Source organism: Bidens hawaiensis, unplaced genomic scaffold (assembly GCF_021521415.1).
Source record: "Bidens hawaiensis isolate Kalapana, Puna unplaced genomic scaffold, B.hawaiensis_p1.1 tig00013977_1, whole genome shotgun sequence".
NCBI lineage: Eukaryota > Viridiplantae > Streptophyta > Magnoliopsida > Asterales > Asteraceae > Bidens > Bidens hawaiensis.
The window spans coordinates 584,158-607,570 of NW_027492194.1; the positions used below are offsets into that span (position 1 = coordinate 584,158).

Sequence of the window (23,413 nt, forward strand, 5' to 3'; positions counted from 1 at the left end):
ATGGCTATGAATATGGCATGCTGAAGAAGAACCCATCCGACTACCCTTATCAGAGCGACGTTGCCTGCGCGGACATGGCCGAGATGGGGAAGAAGTATTTGAATACTCCTATTCCCATCCTTGCGCAGGTATTTTAACCTTAATGAGATTACCTTGACTTATTTTCCAAGTCTTTTTTGTACTCATATTTTTCCATATGATTTGCAGATATCCGCGCTTGCTGACCAGCCCGACCTCGGCGCGCTAAAGAAATTACTTGACGAGTGCGAAGGGGCTGGTGGCGGCGATGATGGCGCGGGGAATGCTGCTCCTGCTAGCGGCTCTGGCGTGGCCAAAGGATCCGCTCCTGACACTATTGTGATAGAAGACTCCATTCAGGATGAACAACTTGACTATGGTCAGTTTGGAGATGACGAGGAGCGGGCTGCGCCAGATGCTGAGGGCAGTGATGAGGACGATGAAGAGGCTGACGTCGACGTGGATACTTGAGAAGCCCTTCATGTTTTTTGTTTTTTATTTGTAGTTTGTATCTCATCATCTTGTAAACTTGTAAATTTCAATGCTTTGGAATGAAATTTTGTTTTTCCCTTCTTCGCATCTTGCGCATTCCCCATTCATCTCTTTATATTGCATGTTTGCTTGTTGAATATAAGATATGCTTGCACGTTGAAATAAGAACAAGGTTGTAAGGAAATTATTATACTTAATCCTTGTCATATTGTAAGTGATTTTGCCATATCTTGATTATGTTGACACGTGCGTTGGCGTTTTCATTATTCCTCTTTTGCGCGACGTTATCGCGCATTTATTATATGGAATTATGAGTTTTATAGCCTTTACGTGTCAATATGTGTTACTCAGATATCCATTACAATTTCATGAGCGACCTCGACCTGAGACCTTAACAACTATGTTTTGGCATTTGCTTTGCCTTAGTTGTGCTTATGTATTTTTATGGTCAGTCTGCGCAGCATGTAGGATGGATGTTGTGAGTGATTTGAGCTAAGGCTCACATTATTGGGCTAAGGCCCTGAGCTAAGGCTCATAATTTTGGGCTAAGGCCCTGACGTTTTAGAGTTAAGACTCGTTAACGCGTTTGCGCATGTATGTTTTACTTCGTTTTATTTTGTTTTGATGTCAATACAATGTTGTCATATTGCTTAAAATTAATAAACGGAAGTGTGAAACATGTATGCAAAAGGTAATAGAATCCACATTAAGAGAAGATAGCGCATATCATTATTCATAATGGCTTAAAAAGCCTTGATTACAAACTTGACATTTTTACATGAAACATTTTCTAAGCTGTGCCGCGTTCCATGCTCGCGGGATCTTCTTTCCATTCAATTCTTTTAAAGCGTATGCGCCTTTTCCCAATTCTTCCGAGACTTGATAAGGTCCCTCCCAATTGGGGGACATTTTTCCCGGGGGTATCGCGCGGCTAGCTTCATTGTTTCGAAGGACAAAATCATTTTTCTTGAAGTGGCATTCTTTCACGCGCTGATTGTAATATTTTTCCAGTTTTTTCTTGTATTTGGCTTCACTGATGATAGCCGCCTCTCTGCGCCCTTCAAGCAAGTTGAGATCCAACCTCCTTTCGCGCTCGTTATCAATCTTGTTCATCATGAGCACTCTATGGGAAGGGCATCCAATTTCTGCTGGAATCATTGCCTCCGTTCCATAGGTTAGGCTGAACGGGGATTCGCCATTGCTGGTTTTGCTTAATGTCCTGTGCGCCCACAGGACATTAGGTAGCTCGTCAACCCAAGAATGGGATTCTCCCTCTAACCTTTTCTTCAGCCCATTCAGCAAGCTTTGGTTCGCGCGTTCCACTTGGCCATTCCCCTGAGGGTGGTATACTGAAGTGAAAATTTGGTTGATGCGCAATTCCTTGAGCCAGCTGGATATCTTCTTGTCAGTGAATTGTTTGCCATTGTCGCTCACAATTTCCATGGGCAAGCCAAAACGGCATATGATGTGGCTCCAAATAAACTGCTTCATCGCCTCGGCTGTTATTTTTGCTAGTGGCTTGGCTTCGACCCATTTTGTGAAATAGTCTTTTGCCACTACCAAAAATTTTACTCGCCCTTGCGCTTGCGGTAGGGGACCCACAATATCGATTTCCCATTTGTGGAAAGGCCATGCGGAGGTCACCGGAATCAAGTTGTTCTTTGGCCGCATGGTGTTTGGCGCATAGCTCTGACATGCTTTGCATTTTTGGATCTCTTTTAAAGCGTCCAAGTACATGCCTGGCCAATAGTAACCTGCGCTCATTGCCTTGGCAACCACCATGCGCGGTCCAGCATGTATTCCACAGATTCCTTCGTGTATCTCTCTGATCACATAGCTTGCTTCCTCAGCATCTAGGCATTTCATGAGCGGTCCAAGATAAGAGCGTCGATATAATGTACCATCAAGCAGTTCATAGTTCTGCGACTTGTGTCTTATCTTCCTCGCCTGTGCGCGATTGTCCGGTACCTTTCCCTCCTTCAAGAATTCCATTATTGGAGTTATCCATGATGAAGGGGTTGTATGAGTTACAAGGACAGACTTCGCCACCACCGACGGGTTGCTCATTACTTCTACCCTGACATCTTTGCCAAAGTGATCGAAGCTGGTTGATGCCATCTTACTCAGCGCGTCAGCAGATTTGTTTTCACTGCGCGGAATATGAATGATTATGAAGCAGTCAAATTGCTCGATGAGCTTTTTCGCCTGCTCTAGATATAGAGGCATGGTGTTCTCCTTGGCATCATAAAGGCCATTGACCTGTGCTGCTACCAAGTATGAATCAACATGGGCCTCTAGTTTTTTAACTCCGAATTTGTGCGCGATGCGCAGGCCAGCCAGCAGGGCTTCATACTCAGCCTCATTGTTGGTGCTCTTGAAGTCCAACCTGATGGCGTAAGTATATTCATGATTCTCTGGATCCACCAGTTTTAGGCCTGCGCCGGACCCTTTGTTGTTTGAAGCTCCGTCAGTGAACAATCTCCAAACATTTTCTTCATCATTGGCTCGCGGAGGGTCTGCCTCGCGCTGAGCCTCTTCAATTTTTCCCTCGGGGATTTCTGCGATGAAATCAGCTAATACTTGTCCCTTTATTGCTGGACGGGGCTTATAGGCGATCGTGTGTTCTCCTAACTCCAGCGCCCATTTTGTCAACCTTCCCGAGAGCGCGGGGCGCCGCAAGACTTGCTGGATGTTGTAACCAGTCAGTACTTCAATGGGATGACCATTGAAATATCTATGAAGCTTGCGCGACGCGTGTGTTAGTGACAAAACTAACTTTTCCATGATGGAGTAGCGCGTCTCAGGATCCGCAGCACCCGACTCACATAGTATATTGGCGTTTGGATTCCCTTGCGATCCACCAACAATACTGCGCCGATGGCGCGCTCTCCTGCTGATAGGTACAATGTCAAAGTTTCACCAGGAAGTGGAGCTGTGAGCGCGGGCAGATTTATCAAACATTCTTTTATCTCACTGAAAGCTTGCTCGGCCTCAGGAGTCCACTTGAATTGGCTTTTCTTCAGGCAATTTTTCAATGTATTAACGAATGGGGTAGATTTGCTTGCATGGTTCGCTAGGAACCTGTTGATTGATACCAATCTCCCATTCAACTTTTGGACTTCTTTCATGGTGGATGGCGAGGGCATGTCAAGGATGGCCTCCACCTTTTATGGGTTCACCTTGAAACCATCCTTGGTGACCATTACACCTAGAAATTTTCCCTCTTGTACGCCGAAAGTGCATTTGCTCGGATTGAGCTTCATGTTAACTTCCTTTAGGCGCCCAAGGATTTCTTCGATGTCTTTGAGCATTTGTTTTTCCTCCCTGCTTTTGATCACCAAATCATCCACGTAGACTTCTAGGTTTCTTCCAATTTGCTTGCTGAAAACGGCATCCATAAGTCTTTGGTAGGTGGCTCCCGCATTCTTCAAACCAAAGGGCATTTTTGTGTAACAAAAAACTCCCTTGTCGGTTCTGAAGGCAGTCTTGTCCTCGTCTTGTGGTGCCATTTGAATCTGGTGATAGCCCTTGTAGGCATCCAGGAAACATTTGAGCTTGAATGGCGCCACGGAGTCCACCTTTGCATCGATGTTTGGGAGGGGGTAACAATCTTTTGGGCATGCTTTGTTGAGGTCCTTGAAGTCAATGCACATCCTCCACGACCCGTTACTTTTCTTTACCATCACAGGATTAGCTACCCATGTCTGGTATCGTATCGGGCGGATGATGTTTGCGCGCAGTAGATCCTCAACCTGCTCATTCATGGCCTTCGCCTTCTCATCCCCCATGACTCTCTTCTTTTGAGCAATTGGCTCTACAGACTTGAACGTGTTGAGAGAATGTTGCGCCAGGTCTCGCGGAACCCCAGTCATATCGGAGTGTTGCCACGCGAAGACCGACATATATGCCGTGAGCAATCTTTTCATTCTCAACCTCGTGTCGTCTGATATCGTAGCGCCAATTGTGATTGTTTGCTCCGGGAATTTCGGGTTGAGAATCCATTCCTCTGGCGCGTTGTCTGCCATTGGAAGTTTCATTCTCCCTTCCCGCGGAGTATTTGTCACTGCACACAAATGATCTCGGTATACAAAAGTTACACCTGTTGGTGTTGGGAACCCCAACGCGCCGTGCGCTGGCGACGATATGGCGTTAAATTGGGCAATCGTTCCCCTACCCAAGATCATATTGTGGCATGAAGTGGTGGGCAAGACCAAGAAGTTGACAACTTCGGCTCGCTTGTGTTTCTCATCCCCCATGGTTAGTTCAAATTGTATTTGACCTAGGGGATGAATGATTTCATTTGAAACACCAGAGATTGGTGCATTCACAATTTCAAGCCTTGCTTGGTCTGCCGGATCCAGTTTCCTGAAACATTGCTCATACATGATGTCTGATTCGCTGCCAGTGTCCACCAGGACTTTTGACACTTCATAATGAGCAATATGTGTAGTGATGACAAGAGGACTGCTGATAGAAGGGCCTCCCCTGATTCTTGGGAAGATTACTTGTTGCTCGCGCCAATCTCCTTGGATTTGCGCGCTTCTCTTTCTTGATCTTTGCCCTTGCGTTCCTCCCTCGGCTACACAGATTCTTTTGAACTTTTTACTGGCAGAGGCTCCTTCTGGTTGTTCATTTTCTGGTCTTGAGTTTTTCACCAGGTGAGCCAGCTTGCCTGATTTCACATCTTTCTCAATTGCATCTTTCAAGTGGTGGCATGCATCAGTGTTGTGTCCTGTGGACTTGTGAAACTCACAGTACTTGCCACTGTTTGATGGTCCCTTGTAGTGTAGTGGCTTGGGGCTTTTGAACTGGACATTCTCAGTGCTTAACACTTGTGAAGGTGTTTTAGTGAGGGGAGTCCATATTCTTGGCAGAGGTCTGTTAGGATCTCTGCCGCCTTCCCTCTTGTCACCCTCCCCGCGATTACGAACGTCTTTTTGGGGCTGGGGTGAGCTTGGTTGCGCCTGCTTTTCTGCGGAAGAAAAACTGGTTGGTTGCAACCTGGACCATACAGTGTTCTGTTTGCCCCTTCTTTCGCTGCTGCGCGGTGCCTCTGCTTGATGCCCTCTTTCTCTCGCTCTATCTTGGGCAATTTGTTTTTCATTTCTCGCGAAGACTCGCGATGCTTCCATTAGCTTGGCCCAAGTGGTTGGCATGCCATCTCTGCTTACGAGAGCTCGGCGGAGTTGATCACTGCGCGCGCCTTGTATAAAGGCCACGCGCAATAGTTGCTCAGTGATACCTCCGATTGCCAGAGACTCCTGATTGAAACGAGTTATGTAGTCTTCAATCGTTTCATCATTCCTGCGCACGCAGTGCATGATGTCATCAGGGTCGCGCGTGTGTCTGCGCTGCTGTACGAAGTGGGCTTGGAACTTTTCCAATAGTTCCTCGAACCCATCGATTTGCCCAGTCGGCAAGCTCTCGAACCAGACACGCGCCGCGCCCGTGAGGCAGCGAGCAAACATGTGACACCATGTTGGCATCGTCCAGCTTTCTAGGTTTCCAGTGTTGTAAAAACCTTGTAAGAAATCGTCTGGATCTGTTGTGCCGTCATATTTGCCCAAACCACTTGGCATCTTGGTTTTGTGCTGAATGGGGGCCTTCGCAATGCGCTCAGTGAATTTTGAATGCTTCACCAAGATGGCTGGCCTGTACGGTGTGGTTACATCCACTTGCCCTATCACTGGTGGGCTGTACGGTGTGTGCAGATCCAAATCGGCTCTGGCTCCAGGCGCCATGTTCATTTGCGCGCGGAGCTGTGAGCCTCCTGCATGAGTATCTCGCGTCTTCCTGACGCTGTGCACTTCTTCATCACTAAACTCAGCATGTTCAGTGTGAACAGAGTGACCCTCTTCCGGCGCGCGCCCCCTTCTTGTTCCATGAACGGTTTGCTTATCAAACGCTTGCCTTTGTGTTTTGTGTTTGACCAGCTCATTGTACTTGTCCATTAGACGCCGTTGCTCGTTTATGAGCCATTCTTTGGGGTCATTGGTTTCATCTTCTGGACCCATTGGTCCTTTTTGTTTCGCGCCGGTAAGATTTTGTAACGTGAGATCGTCTGGAGGAGTTTCAGTCTGGCCATGAGGAGTTGTGATGAAGGGACGGTTACTGGTGGTGCGCGTAGAATCACGCGGCACCCTCAGAAACTGCTGTCCCTCATTAACATCCTCACGTTCAATATCCTCCAGAACTTGATCGACGTTACGAGCACCAGAAACCATGGTGAAAATTTGTTTTTTTAGAGATCTGATGAGATCTTGTTGCCGTTGTAACAGGTGATGGCGCCAATGAAGAAACGTGGATCGACTCACTGGTAGACGATCTACTTTCCTCGGGTGTGATTATGCTATTTCACCGATGGTTCTCTGGAATCTGGATTCTTCCACCTACAAAATGAACAGCACCGTAAACTTACCCCTCAGAAAGGGACAGAGGGGTCCTCTTTGGGGTAACCCTCCGGTGTGAGAATAAGAATTTGCAGGAGAAGATAATAATATGAGAGTAAGGAAATTGGAGTGTATTGCTTAATATAGCTGAATAATGTGTAATTGGGTGTGTCTCTCCCTGTGGAGTTGATGTGGTATTTATAGTGCTAGGGTTTCCAATGATTGGGCTCAGACCCAATTAGGGCCTTGTTGGCCTCCTCCTATTGCTTCGCGCCACGTGTCCTTGGGACACCTGGTGCTTTTTCATTGGTTATAATCACGTGGTAGCACATGGGTTTTGCTGAGTTGTCCACCTTTCATTGGCAGCTGTCAACATCAGCATATTCTTATTCCTTAAAAAGATACCTTCTGGAAGGTTGTCTGACGTGCACAATCAAGGTTGCCCTAATCCTGATTTGGATAAGGACGAGGTTGATTATGTGCCTGTGTGATATGCGCCTATCCTGAGGATGCGCGAGGTCTTCTCTTTATTCTCACGCGCAGATGTTTCATGCGCAAATGTGATATGCACAAGCATGTGATATGCGCCAAGCGCAGATGTGATATGCGTGAGCATATGTGATGCCTGAGCATGTGATGCATGAGCATATGTGATATGCGTGAGCATATGTGATATGCGTGAGCATATGTGATATGCGCCATGCGCATAGGTTTTGGCTTTGTGCCTTCTTGATTTCAAGCCTCTTGTCTATATCTTGTGGGTTGACCCGCCTCGCTCGGTGTTGAGGCGGGTACATACCTCTTCAACAATATTATTATTTTATTGACAATATCTTTAATATGAATAATAATAATTGTAATATAAATAATAACCGTAATAATAAAGTTATAATAATATAAACAATCGTGGTAATTGATCAGTTGTATGACCAGGTGTGACTATGTTAGTTTGTGTAACCAACCCACCAACACATGGAAGGTTCTTTCAGGACCCAACGGTGTACAATACTCACAAGAATCAATAGGCCTAAATTTACTAGCTACGGCCCAATATGGGTTGTGTAGCTAAAAGCCTAAAACAATCCACCAACACATGAGAATAATAATAATCAAGATTCAAGACCCAACAACGTACAGCAATATTCACACAGAATAATTTATTTAGTATCAATATACAATAGAATTAGTAAACCTTAATTTACTTGTTATGACACCATATGAGTTTGTGTATCCAAATTAACAACCATGCAACCAACATATGGTGTGAGTGTGGCCATCAAGATTCAAGCCTCAGTGATCCACAATATTCACATACTAGACCAAGAATTAGCATGTACAAATTGACTCACTTTTTTTTTTACCTAATGTGTATTGTTGTAATTATGGTGGATTAAGTAAAAGAAAATAAAAAAAGACGGGTATAACACAAAAACGAAAATTAGGCCTTTACAGTCTCCGAAGTCCGAGTGTCCAACCAGGTTGACTGAATGACTGCTAATCATTTCGAAGCCCTCCCCAAAATTCCAGCCCAACCCAGTTCTCATCTCCTTTTTAAGCCCATGAAAATCATTTTAGTGTCCCAAAGAGAGACTGCCCCGGCCCTAGGCCCTAGCTAGAGATGGACAAATCAGGTTATGCCCCCAAGTCCCAACTGCTGCGGGTTAGTCAACTTTGCTCAAAACTAGGACGTAAACCGGTTTCTGAAGGAATCATTCGAACATATAGGAACCAACTTGGGCCGGGTTGTAACCGGTTCAGGTCCAAACCAGTACCCGAAATTCACATTTTTATATGTTTCTATGGACGTTTTAAGGTTTCGAAACTCCCTTGGAAATTTTATAACTTAAAGGGTTTGACCTATTGAAAAGATGGCAAAATATTGTAAACTTTCTCTCAAAAATCCCTCGTTTTAAAATTACATTATTCTTCATCATTTTCATTATTTAATAATAAAAAGAAAATGAGAAAAGATCTGATTGGATGAAGTGGCAAATGACCCCCGTGACCCTCCTCATTTGTACACTATCATGCGTGATCATGAGAGAGAGAGAGTAGGAGGGGGGGGGGGGGGGGGCTCGTTGGCCAACACTGAGAGAGCCCCTGGTGTATACCCACATAGACTAATTGAAAAGCCCTTGGAAAAGTTGACACAATGACACATTACAATTATCTAGTGTGCATTCTAGTTTTATTTTATATTTTGCACACATGCATGTTTTCAACTACATGCTAAATATAACATTTTCGTTTCTTGCGATTTATATAAAGATATAAAAATTTGGCAAATTTTTTAGTCTGTTAATCGACAAAATTTTAGCAAAATTTTTAGGTAAAGGCATGTCACGCTTGATTATACAAAAGGCTTTGATGGAAAAAGAAAAAAAAAGAAGCCGAAAACCTAAATGCGCGCAACTCAAATTTTATAACCTGAAAAATCAGTGTTATTTAATAGTATATACAAGAAGTTGTTGAGATATCCATTTTGAAGCCAAGTGAGTTGTAAGCCTTCTAAAACAAGTTAATACAACTAATTCAAGATGTTTACCGGCATTGAATTTGTCCGTTCTTTCATATTAACAATCATTAACTTCTACATATATTTTAATGAGTATAACAAATACTTCATGATCGAAAAGCCGTTTTACTTCCGTGAGATCCTTTATATTTACGTATTGAATTGTCAATCGAGTCACCTCACGTGTATCACTTCAGGGGTGCTTGGGATTTCCTTATTTTTGCCTCTTTATATATAACTTATTGAAATGTAAAAAAGTGTTTGTAATTGCTTAATTTGTAAGTGAAAAAGTTCTATAAGTCATAAGATTATGACTTATGACTTATCAACAAGTTATAAGAAAGTAAAAATAAAGAACCCCAAACACTCCCAAAAGAAAATAGTAGAGTATGACAATTTACAAATGGCTTGAAAATTGATTTAAATCAGTTTGAAGATGAATTTGCAAGCAATAAATAATTTTAATTCTTACAACTATGATACCAAGATTGTAACAAAAATACTAAAAAAGATATAAAAAAGAGATCATCCACGTACTTTTTTTTAACAATGTTTGGAACTACCCCAAATTTTCGAGTGAGCATACCTGAGATGATATGCCAACCGTGCATACTGATATTGACACTTCGGGTCTGACTCACCCATGACACCATCAAAGAGAAAACCAAACACCATAAAAAAATCCCTATTAAGTCAGGTTTCGAACTTGAGACTACAAAATTCCAAACCTTAACCATAAGACCATAAGATCATCCACACATTCATTGTTAATTATTTATATATGTATACTTGTATGTTTGTGTTGACTATTAGAACATGAATAAGAAACCCAAGAGTTTGGAAAAACATTTCCATTTTACTTGCACTCAATCACTAACATACTCAACCAATAAAATAAATATTTCTCAATGGTAACATACTTCAACTTCTCCTATAAAAAAACACCACAAATCCACCAAAAGTAAATCACAATCGCTTGAACACCGTTTCACCATGAAGGGTTCTTCCAAAGTATCACTCTTGCTAGTGGTCACAATTTTTTCACTAGCTATGTTGTCTGTACCTTCCTCGGATGCCGCAATAACTTGTAGTACGGTCATCAAGGACCTACAGCCGTGTGTGAATTACCTCAAAAGTGGGAGCGGGATGCCCCCACCTGCTTGTTGTTCCGGTGCTAAAGCTCTCGTGGCTGCCACGACGGCCACTGATGATAAACGAGCGGCATGTACTTGCCTCCAGAAGGTTTCGGGAAGTATAAACCCGAATCCCGCGCTAGCTAAATCACTTCCCGGAAATTGTGGGATCAGTTTGGGCTTTACCATCTCAACTAGCGTTGATTGCACCAAGTAAGTTGCTAGTATCTTTTTGTAAATTTAGACTGAAATGAATATGACCTTTAAGCTATATGAACATGCATAGATTAGCCAAAGTTAATGGTCTTGTTAAATAAAAAACCATTAGTATAACCTTTTTACTTGTCAAAATAGATTTAAAAAAAAAACAACTAGATTTTCTTATATTTTTAAGTTATATATTAAAGAATTAAACTTATTCAAAATCATATTAGTTTCATAACTATTTTTGCCATATATGAAATGATATATCTTTATCAATTAATAAATATTGAGATGATAACAAGGTGGCCAAATTGATTTGATGGGAAATTGAGGATTAATAATTTTATAATCTTTTTTATATTTCCAGAATCACTTGAATCTTGAAGCTCATGGATTGGAGATGCCTCTATTATGCATGGAGGAAGAGTTGGTTGTGTCTTGTGTTTGAGCTACTAATGCATCCATGATTGATGTTGAATATATGTTGTTTTTAATGTAGTAAGTGTTGTTTGCCCTACTCATTTGGTGCTAGCATGAAATGAGAGATTTGTGTACTATGTCATGTTTTATATAATATTATGTCTTTGTTTTAAATTTTACTAAACATATATAATCAAACCTGCTAAGAAACTAAGAATGATCAGCAATGTTAGTATTGTTAGGGTTTTTAAATTTGGTGTTCGATCCTCCGCTTCTGTATCCTCGATCTAGGAGTGTAGGTTAATGGTGAATCTAAAAGAAAATTCAACGATGTCCCAAAACATTTTTTTCATACTAATAAAGGGTTTTGTTATGTGAAAATGACGGATCTTAAAGTTATGAATATAGAACATATGAAATTACACTTTGTCAAGAAAGTTGAGGGGCGCATATCGAGCACCGATAGGCGATAACCACATCACTTACGGATCATCGGTGTAATGACAATGAATACATCACATCGTTGACAAAACTTCAGCATCCATTGATAATTCCTCGCTAATTACCAACAGGTAATCTTGTTCTCTATGGACCATATATGCCATGTTTTATCATGTCTTGCCTCATTTGACCACAATTTACCATGACTAATCATTATTTGACCACTTTGATTATTTTTACCATTGTTGATCTAGATTAACTATTATTTTAACTGCATTGACTATATTTAATCATCATACCACTAGGGACGTCTCCGAGAAGAAAAGAAAAAAAGAAGGGCCCGGGACATAAAAACAAAAAGCCCTAAAATACAAACTCAAAAAGTATAATATGATACGAAAATATAGCATACCAAAAATGATATTCGGCCGGTAAAATATAGGCGTTGCAACAGCGAGTTGATGCGAATTTGGACAGTATTGGCCATGTTTATTACGTTACCGAAACTAAATCCAAAAACTAATTTCATCAAGTTAACATATTTAGAAATAAACAATAAAAAAACACGGACGTTGCGGCGATAAGTCGACGCGAATTCGATCGATATTAGACATGTTCAATATTAGTAACGGAAGTAAACCTAAAAAATAATTAAATTATCATATTTTAGAAAAAAAAAGAAGAAAACTATACTTTAAAAAAATATAGGAATAACTAATAAAAGAAACAAACACCATAAATAAAGATACACCATAAATAAAGATAGGGTAACTAATAAAAAAAACTTCCAAGTGCTTCCAATGGGTTTAGAACCAGACAAACAAACATAGCATTTCAGAACTTAGGAAACTCGTATCAAACCATAAGACCAGACCTTCCATTTAGTTAATAGCTGAAATTAATTATATATAAATGGACGAAAAGTATACATACAAAAAAATTAAAAATATATGGGCCTCATAAGGGAGTGGGCCTGTGTCTTGAGCCCTCCCTATGGGCCGGGCCTGAAACCACTGTTGACCAACGCTGACTATTTTTGATCATGCTTCACCTAAGATGCTATATTCTGCCACAAATGCCATAACGGGCGATTATTAGTCATAGTTAACCATAAGGAGTCTTAATGGGCCATGTATGTCCATGTTGATCGTGGTTCACCTCATTAGAACATGATTTACCAAGGTTGGCTATTATTAATTAGCCTACTCTGACTGTTTCTCAACTGTTGATCATGGTTGATCCACACTGGCCGTTACTTGGCATACATCGACTAGGTGTCATTGTGTCTATGACTCTATGTTTAATGACCAAGATTGACATGTATAGGAACGCTTTAACTAACATGTTGTATTGTTCATATGGAAGTTCATTAACCACACATTTAATTAAATAGATTAGATTATGTGGTTGAGATTAAATGTGATTAAAAATTAAAGTATGAGAGAAAATAAATATGTGCAGTGATTATACTAATTTAAACGTCCATTACACATATGTAATAAGTCGACTCGGTGCGTAAAAAATTCTATAATTTTTTTTACGTATATGCAAACCTACATATATTACGTATGTGTAAAAAAATTAAAAAAAAATTGTTACGTTGAGTTTTTTCGGGTTCTTAAAACTCAAAGTGGTTCTCATTTGAAATATCCCCTATATATATATATATAAAGGAAACCTTTATAAGTCTTTGGTTGCTCCCTATATTCTTTCAAGTCATCAGATTGTTTTATTTGTAAATGGAGCCTTCTTATGCATTTGACCCGAATTCACGGGTATGGGTCTCACCAAACCCAGATAGCCCTTAAACGGGTTATAACATCTCATTAAATTAAAAACTAATCTTACCAAATATTTGATATGAAAATCCTATAAAATAAGGATATGCTAAAAATTACTATCCGATTTAAATAAAAGATATTATTTATAATTAAGAAACAATTTTATAGTAAAAAAAATAAATGGGTCATGGGTTTCACTAAACCCAGATAGCGTTTTAATTGGGTTGTATCATCTCATTTATTTATGAAGTCCTTTCTACATCAAATCCTAAGTATATTATTAACTTACTTACAATAAATAAAATTAAAATCCAAAAATGTTTATAAATATTATAACCGAATAATGTAAAACAACCCTCATAGTACCGGGGGGGGGGGGGGGGGGGTAAAAGCTAGTGTGTGTATAGGGGTGGGATCAAATGAAAACTCCTTTTAAATAGAAAACTTAAAAAACTTCTAAAGAATTATTTTTAACTTTTAAAAAAAATTGTAGCTTTTTTTCCATTATTCTTATACGTTGTTATTGTTTAAAAAAAACTTGTCGGTAACCTCGTCGGTATAATGCACATGTGTAATAGTGTGTACTGCATATATGCAAAAATGTTGTATTGCATAGAATACAACTATTAAAGAGAATATTATTGCAAACAATATGCATGCAAATTAGTTACTAAAGAGAATATTCTTGAAAATAATATGCATGTAAATTAGTAGTTTCCTTTTTATATTATGTGTATTTTTAGATAGGATTTGTGATGATTGTTGACCACCATATTATTTGCCTTGAATCATTCATCAAGGTTGTTGTAATTTGGCTTATTTAAGCATTGTAAATCATGAATACAATCATGCTTTTAATCATTCAATCAATCTCTCACAGTCTCAACACTCAAAAGAGTAATCCGATCCTTGCCTTCCAACCATTTTTTTTTCGATTACCATGGCTTCATCCACAGTCGTTCAAATCACTGTCTCTACCCACTTTGATGTTACTCTCACATATGATAACTTCTCGGTGTGGCGTAAACATGTCTAATCCACTCCCATCGGACTGGATTTGGTCCACTTTCTTACCGGAGACAAACCGGTTCCGGCAAAGTTTCTTGATATAGAACGAACCAAGCCCAACCCTGATTTTCATACCTGGTACCGACAAGATCGGGCCATCCTGGCTGCCCTGCTTGGCAGCTGCTCACCGACCATTCAGACCATGATCGCTTCTGCTGAAACCTCCCAACAGGCTTGGGAACGGCTCCTTACGAGCTATGCAAATACATCTCGATCCTGAGTTATTTCCTTAAAATCTAAACTTGCTTCGAACCCGAAAGGAAACCGCAATGTCACGGACTATCTATGTGACATGAAATCGACTGCCGATGAACTTGCTTTGGTACAAGAACCGGTCAAGTATGAGGATCTAATGGTCCACATCCTATGTTAACCGGGTGATGATTTTAAAAACATTGTAACCTCACTTCGCCTACTCCACTCAAAAATTACCTTCCCGGAACTGTTTGAGAAGCTGGTAGATTATGAACGAGAACTCAATCACATGGTTGTTCCACAACAGCCTACCATCACTACTGCCAACTACACTCATCGTCAAGCCCGCTGCAATTTCAGATCTGCACCCGAACGTCGTAATAATCAAGGAAACTTCCACAACAAAGCCTCTCGGTCTCATTGGTCCAACAGTTCTAATAGTGATACCCGCGAGACTCGCACTAATGTTTATTGTCAGTTTTGCCATTTTTCAGGTCATGAAGCAAAAGAATGTAGGAAGCTTGCTAAGTTTATTCCCGAAAATCAAGTTCAAACCGGAAGTTCCATGACCCCGAACAAGGCCTCACCTACTGCTAATGTTGCAACCTCATCTTACATGTTCGATACCGGTGCCTCAAAGCATGTTGATCCGGATCATACGTCTTTCCACTCCGTCTCCAAATATGGTGGGCCCGATGAAATTGTCCTTGGCAATGGTAATACTATAACCATCACTCACATTGGTCAATCTTATCTTCCAATGTCAAATGGTTCCCTTTCGTTAAAAGATGTTTTATGAGTTCCACATTTCAAAAATAAACTCATATCCGTTGCTAAGTTATGTAAGACTAACCATGTTTCGGTGGAATTTTTTCCCACCCATTTCTTTGTCAAGGATCTTCGCACGGGGGCACGCCTAATGAGGGGAGAGAACTACCTTGATGTCTACTATGCAAATCTTCCTTCATCGCCTCAAATAAATGTGGTGTCCACCAAATCACCTCTTGATTGGCACCACAAGCTTGGACACCCGTCTACTCGGATTTTCAAGAAAATAACCAAATTCTTAGGTTTAATCTTTAATTTTCTCAACTTCCATTGTAATTCGTGTTCCATCAATAAAAGTCATAAAACTCCTTTTGGCATGAATTCGTTTACCACCACTAAACCATTGCAATTAATATATTCAGATGTTTGGGGACCGGTGGAAAAATCCATTGATGGTTTCACTTATTACACGATCTTTGTTGATTTTCATACTAAGTACACTTGGTTATATCCAATGAAGCATAAATATGACGTGTCCATTTTATTTCCTCAATTCAAAGTGCTTGTTGAAAAAATTTTTCAAACACCCTTGATCTCATTTTTTAGTAACAATGGTGGCGAATATATTGGGTTGACCGCCTATCTTCAATCCCAAGGAATTTCCCACCTCACTACCCCACCTCATACACCGGAACAAAATGGTGTTGCCGAACGTTGTTACCGACACATTGTAGAGACCGGCTTATCTCTACTTCACTATGCAAGGCTTCCACTTACCTTTTGGACACATGCATTCCAAACCGCCGTTTACCTAATCAATCGTCTACCTACCCCAATTCTTGATTTCAAAACTCCTTACACTCTTCTTTACCATAAAAATCCAAGTTACACCAAACTCGAACCTTTTGGATGCCTATGCTACTTGTGGCTTCGACCATATGCATAATCCAAACTTCACCCTCATTCTGAACGATGCATTTTTTGGGCTACTCACCTTCCAAATCGGCCTACAAATGTTATGATCCTACAACCCGCCGCGTATATCATTCACGTCATGTTGAGTTTGTGGAGACCCACTTTCCACTTCATAACCAACAAGACTTCATCTCTAATCTCCCTTCTGTGGATCGATTTTTAAACATCCATTCTTCTATATCTACTCCCACAACCCCCTGCCATACTACTTCCCCATACCAAAGACCCCATTCCTATCATCCTATCCAGCCCATTACTAGACCCTCAACACCCACCTGATGCCTTACCCATTCATTCTCCCATGGCCCAATCACCTTCACTATCCTCTTCCTCCACTTCCTCCAGCCCATCATCACAAACCTCTAGTCCACAACACACTCCCACTTCCCAAAGAGAACCCACTACCGCATCCCATTCCCCTCTATTAGCTCAACCATCCACTCCATCATCTCCTTTAACGGACCAATCAACCAAAACCCCGTCTATTTCTCCCTCACCAAATCACTCAAACACCATCCCTTCAGATCGTTCTCGCCAACACAAACCGAACCCAAAATATTTGAACTCCAAGTTTGTTAATACCACCACACTTCATCCGATTCCACCATCAGTTGAACCCACCACCCACATCCAAGCGATGAAAGATCCCGAATGGCGTAAAGCAATGGACATTGAATTCAATGCTCTTTTAAAAAACACTACGTGGGAACTTGTTCCTCCATCGCATCCCAGTCCAATTGGATGCAAGTGGGTGTTTCGTGTAAAGAGACGTCCGGATGGATGTATCGACAAATATAAAGCTCGTCTCATTGCTAAGGGATTTCTCCAAGAATATGGTAAAGACTATTTTGAAACTTTTAGTCCGGTCACTAAACCCGTAACCATTCGTACAGTTCTTACCATTGCATTATCCCAAAATTGGACCCTACGAAAACTCGATGTCAATTATGCCTTTTTGCATGGCACTTTGGATGAAGATGTGTACATGTCCCTACCACCCGGATATGTCCATCCGGATTTTCCCAACTATATTTGTCGTCTTTGAAAGTCTCTCTATGGCCTCAAGCAAGCACCTCGCGCTTGGTATTTGGAACTTACTAAGTTCCTTTTACACCTTGGGTTCAAAAAGTCTTTGACTGATCCATCATTGTTCATCTATAATCACGGGGGCATTGTTTGCTATTTCCTAGTCTATGTTGATGATATTGTTATCACTGGAAATACAAATTCTTTTGTCCAACAGGTCATTAGTGCATTGTCTAACAAGTTCTCCATCAAAGACCTTGGTATGTTGCATCACTTTCTTGGTATAGAAGTCATTCCCACTGTTAATGGCCTCTTTTTATCTCAACATGCTCATATTCAGAATTTGCTTACAAAGTTCCGAGTGGATGGTGCAAAATCTGTGGCTACACCACTTAGCTCCACCAAGACACTAGCTCTTGTTGACGGCTAGTCAAAAATTGATCCTACACCATATCGCCAACTTGTAGGTTCTCTTAAATACCTTGCTTTTACAAGACCCGACGTGTCCTTCGCTGTTAACAGGCTATCACAATACATGCATGCTACCATTGAACTTCATTGGCAAGCATTAAAACGAGTCCTTCGGTATCTCAAAGGTACAATCCATCATGGCCTGTTTCTAAACCGCGGCTCTCGGCTTGATCTTCAGGCCTTCACCGATTCTGATTGGGGTGGTATTGCTGATGGGGGGAGATCCACTATTGCATACATCATCTATCTAGGGTCAAACATCATTTCATGGCGTTCCTCACGCCAAAAGTCTGTCTCTCGTTCCTCCACCGAAGCTGAGTATAAGGCATTAGCAAATGGTGCGGCTGAACTTTCTTGGGTAAAAAACCTACTGTTGGAACTTGGTTTCTCTATGCCTAAATTGCCTACACTTTTTTGTGACAATGCCAGGGCTACATACTTGTGTGCAAATCCGGTCTACCATTCGCGTATGAAACATGTGGCACTAGACTATCATTTTGTTCGCGAGAAAATTGCAAATGGATCATTGCGTGTCCAACATATCCACTCTGAAGATCAACTAGCCGATATCCTAACAAAACCTCTTGGCCGTGGCCCGTTTCTTCGACTAAGATCCAAGATTGGAGTATTCGATGGCTCCTCCATCTTGCAGGGGCATATTAAAGAGAATATTATTGCAAACAATATGCATGCAAATTAGTTATTAAAGAGAATATTATTGAAAATAATATGCATGTAAATTAGTAGTTTCCTTTTTATATTATGTGTATTTTTAGATAGGATTTGTGATGATTGTTGACCACCGTATTATTTGCCTTAAATCATTCATCAATGTTGTTGTAATTTGGCTTAAGCATTGTAAATCATGAATACTATCATGCTTTTAATCATTCAATCAATCTCTCATAGAGAATATTATTGCAAACAATTTGCATGCATATTGTTTGCAATAATATTATCTTTAATAACAACATCATTACACATATTTGATACACACTATTGTATATATGCAATATAAGACTAATACACACATCGAATACACATTAGTATGCATGTGTAATACAAAATTAACGAACATGTACACTACATCGACTTGTATTTTATTTATTTATTTTTTTTTGCATATAATACAACACTACTACACATATACAATACCCCAATATTGGATATATGCAATTAAATACTACTGAACATAAAAATACATAGTAATATACATGCGTAATACAACGGTATCACACATAATACGTATGTGCATTACAACTTTTTTTTGTTTTTTTGAGTGAAGGGTAACAAAATAAAAGAATAATTGCAAAAACGGAAATTTGAAAATATTTTTTTATTTTTAATTAAAAATAATTTTTAGGAGTTTTTAAGTTTTCTCTTGATCCTCTCCATATATATATATATATATATATATATATATATCTATATATATATATATATATATATAAGGGGTGGCTCAGGTGAGAAGTGAACTTAGTGTGAGAAGTGCGAGAAATAATTTATTGCCATTGATTAAGATTGATCAATGGCCTACATTGATTATGGTATTATTGTAATTATTATGATCATATTTTAATACACAAGGGTGTTTTAGTATTTTGCTTTCTAAACACAGCTTTGAAACATGCAATTAATAATCATATCCCGCATTTCACGGAATCATGGGTTCATCATCTCACAATTAAAAATTCCTAAATTACAATTATGGGAATATATCTTAAAAAGTTGCAAGCGATTCAACAATTATCATTACTTTCTTAAAGGTTCATTCTATACAGAATTACGGTCATTTTAATATATATTTTATATTTGGTAATAAAAAAATTTTATTTTTATTTTTATTATCAACTACATTAGGAATAACTATCTAATAAGGTAGGATAAATCATGTGTTGAAATATTATATATAAAAATGTGTAGGAAGTACCTACAATATAAATACGAAAAATTTTATATGTTACAGTGGTGATTGTAAAAATATGGTAGGGTTTATGTATTTATTCTATCTTATAGCATGATTGTATGTGTGTAGGTTATAGGATAATTAGGATGTGTATGTTAATGTTGGATTTATAGTGTAGGATTGTGTATGTTTGTAGGGTTATGTATAGAGTATGGTTACATAAGCATGAATGTGGTTGTGCAGGGTTGTGTAGTGTATGGTCACATAAACATTACACGCATTTGTATTTTAGTGTAAGGTTACATAACATAAGTTGTTTGTGTAGGGTTATGCATGTTATGAATACATTAATAGTGGAGATGGTTGTGTAGTGTAGTGTAGGGTATGTAATGAATACACTACACAACCATACCATGCTTACGCATAATGTAGGATGGTTCTGTTTTGTGCAATGTATATGCAGTATCTCTGTTGTGTAGGATGGCATTGTAGGGTTTGTATCATATTATAATATTTGTATTTTCTTTTATATAAACAGCCGAAAGAAAATTTTGGATTTTTAGAGATTTGCAGAAAAATTGGTGGATGATATTGTGGGATACAAGATTAGTTGCGTGATGACGAGGGAATTGCCAGCTGGATTGCTAGTTACCTACACAGAATATTATCATGGTTATTGATTATGTAAGAATAGTATGTAAATAAAGAAACAAAATGATTATAAGATAGAAAATAAAAATTAAAAACCTTAAACTTGCCAAAAGTACAATTCCTTTTGCCAACGTGAGTAATAATGTTAATTTTGATTCCATAATCTGGCACGACTCGATTACGGGAACAACGATATAGTCCTTAAAAAACTCTTTTTAAACTTTTAAAATAGTTATTCTAATTTATTTCAGAAAAATCATAATAATTTGAATCGTTTGAAGTATTTGCAATGTTTTAAAGATTATAAAACTAACAAACAACGCATTAATAAAAGAATAAAAATACGGTTGAATAATTAAAAAAAAATAAATGGAGATCTTAAGCAAATAATGTATACAATTTGTTTTTTAAAATAAAATAACAAACCAAATAATATATTTATAAAAGAATAAAACATGAAGAACAATCTTCTTTCACAATTGGTATCGTATAAAATATTTTGATTGATGTTATGTTATATATGATTTCCATTAATTATATAATGTTTTTTAGATCTAAATAACAACTAAATATTTGTAATAAAGAATAATTTGAAACCGTCAAACAAATTAATAATTACCAAAATAAAATAATTCAGTCTTTACCATTATGCCCTTTTCAATTAATTAAAACACAAAAAGAAAAAAAAAATTGTGATTAGTTATAATCACTTCTCGTATTAAGATGACTTCTTGCTTGAACTTAAGCATATATATATATATATATAGAGAGAGAGAGAGAGAGAGAGAGCAAGGTTAAAATAAGAAGTGAAGTTTGTTTAAGAAGTATAGGAAGTGATCTGGACAATTAGATTAATTATAACACATTAGGGTATTTTTGTCTATTTATTTATTTTTATTATTTTTGGAATTAATTTATGTAGTTATTGTATCTTCTATTTTAAGCATGATATATATAAAAAAATAAAAAACTATTAACATAATCTTCATTATTGTTCGACCTCTTGACCTCTTCTATACTTTTCATTCTAATGGCTGTAATTCTGATTTTCAAATTGTATTTTAAGCTAACATCATAAATTGTTGATTCCATCATAAATAAACATCTAATTATTAATAATTTATTATTATAATAAGGTTTGTTTAAGGTGGATCCATTTATGGATGTTTGCAAGTAGAAGCAATCGAGAAGAAAGACAAATAGCCAATCAGCCATATATAAGGAACTTCTAGACATTTATAAATATTTGTTACAATGCCCTCAACCAACGACGATGAGCAATTAGGGTTTTGTCACTGCACGGCGGCGGCGAATCGTTATCTAACGGATAATCGTGACAATTCCATAGAGGAGATTTGGTCTCCTAAGCTGTTGCTATCATCAAAGGTCTTCATAGCCGCCGTCATTGTCGAAAATCTTCATAGCTGACTTGCGTCAACAAAGATGCTGTGTAGATATGGTTTTTTAGGGTTGATTTGCAAGGATTTGTATCTGGTTTTTAGGAAAAGTTTAGAAGATAGAGATGAAAATTGTTTCTAAATATTTTTTAAGAACTCAAGCGTCTAGTTTCTAGATCTGGGTTTTTACATTTTTTTTCCTGAAAGTTGTTTATGGGCTTTTAATTCTTAGTTCTTCGGAGACATTATGTTTATTTCATCAATAGTTTTTATATTGAGTAAACTGCGTTTTTTGTCCCTGTGGTTTGTCCAAATCTGCGGTTTTAGTCCAATAGTTTTAAATTTATGATTTTCGTCCATGTGGTTTCATTTCACTTGCAATTAAATCCTAACCCACTAACTCCGTTAAATCTACCTGGTTATGTCCATCTGCTTGAGGGGCAATTTTGTCACTATACTCCCAAAAGAAACCCAACCAACCCTAAATACCTAATTCCCATACCCCCTTTTCATATTTTTTTTGTTTGCATCATCTTGTTCTTCAACGCTGGTTAGATTTTATCAATCAGGATTGATCAATTCGAGTCAAAACCTTCAAACTTTAAGTGGGTTTTCACCCAAATCGATTAATTTGAGTCAAAACCCCCAAAATACAAGTGGGTTCGATTAATTTCAATCAAACGATCAAAATTTGAAGTGGGTTTTTGTTTTAGAGCTTTGATTTTCACCCAATCGATCAATCTAAATAGCACCAGTGTTTTTGTATTATGTGGTTGGGGATCTGACGGTGGAGAAGCTGGAGCTGGTGGAATTTACTGACAACGAAACGGTGGAGGCGGCGATCAGGGCCATCGGAGAATCGACTGACTGTGGGATTGCAGTTTGGAAGAGGAGATCAGTGCAAAAGGGTTTGATTGAGAATGCGAAAATGAGGCATCAGCGTTTTGTGGGGATCTTGAATCTGCTCGATATTGTTGCCTTCTTGGCTAGAGATGATTGTTTGAATAATCAAGAGAAAGCGTTGAAGACACCCGTTTCAGAATTTGTTGTTCCTGATAATATTTTGTTGAAGGAAAGTATTTAGGGCTGGTTGGGGTTTCTTTTGGGAGTATAGTGACAAAATTACCCCTCAAGCAGATGGACATAACCAGGTATATTTAACGGAGTTAGTGGGTTAGGATTTAATTGCAAGTAAAATGAAACTACAGCGACGAAAATTGCAAATTTGAAACTATTGGACTAAAACCGCAGATTTGAACAAACCACAGGGACGAAAACCGTAGCTTACTCTTTTATATTTATAACATAGCAAACACATGAAATATGATATAGATTACGATGTTCTGGGTGTTTCGTTCATGGAATATAGTCTTTGATGTGCAAAATAGTATCTTAAATCTTTATCTATGCATAGTGTGTTTTTGTTCTTGATGTTGTGTTTTAATTTTGGATTAAAATTTGGTGTCGTGTTTTAAAATACAGTGTAATATAGATTACGATATTCCTGGTGTTGTGTTTTGGATTGAAAAATCATAATTATAGATTGATAATATTTACATATAT

The 23,413-nt window shown here is 38.6% G+C and overlaps 1 protein-coding gene across 1 annotated transcript; it reads left to right on the forward strand.

Annotated features, from left to right (window-relative positions):
- Positions 1 to 10,407: 10,407 nt before the first annotated feature.
- LOC143545457 (non-specific lipid-transfer protein 8-like) lies at positions 10,408 to 10,764 on the forward strand. The gene has a single exon (XM_077037352.1). It carries the CDS (start codon positions 10,408 to 10,410, stop codon positions 10,762 to 10,764), a length of 357 nt encoding a protein of 118 aa, XP_076893467.1.
- The last annotated feature ends 12,649 nt before the right edge of the window (positions 10,765 to 23,413 follow it).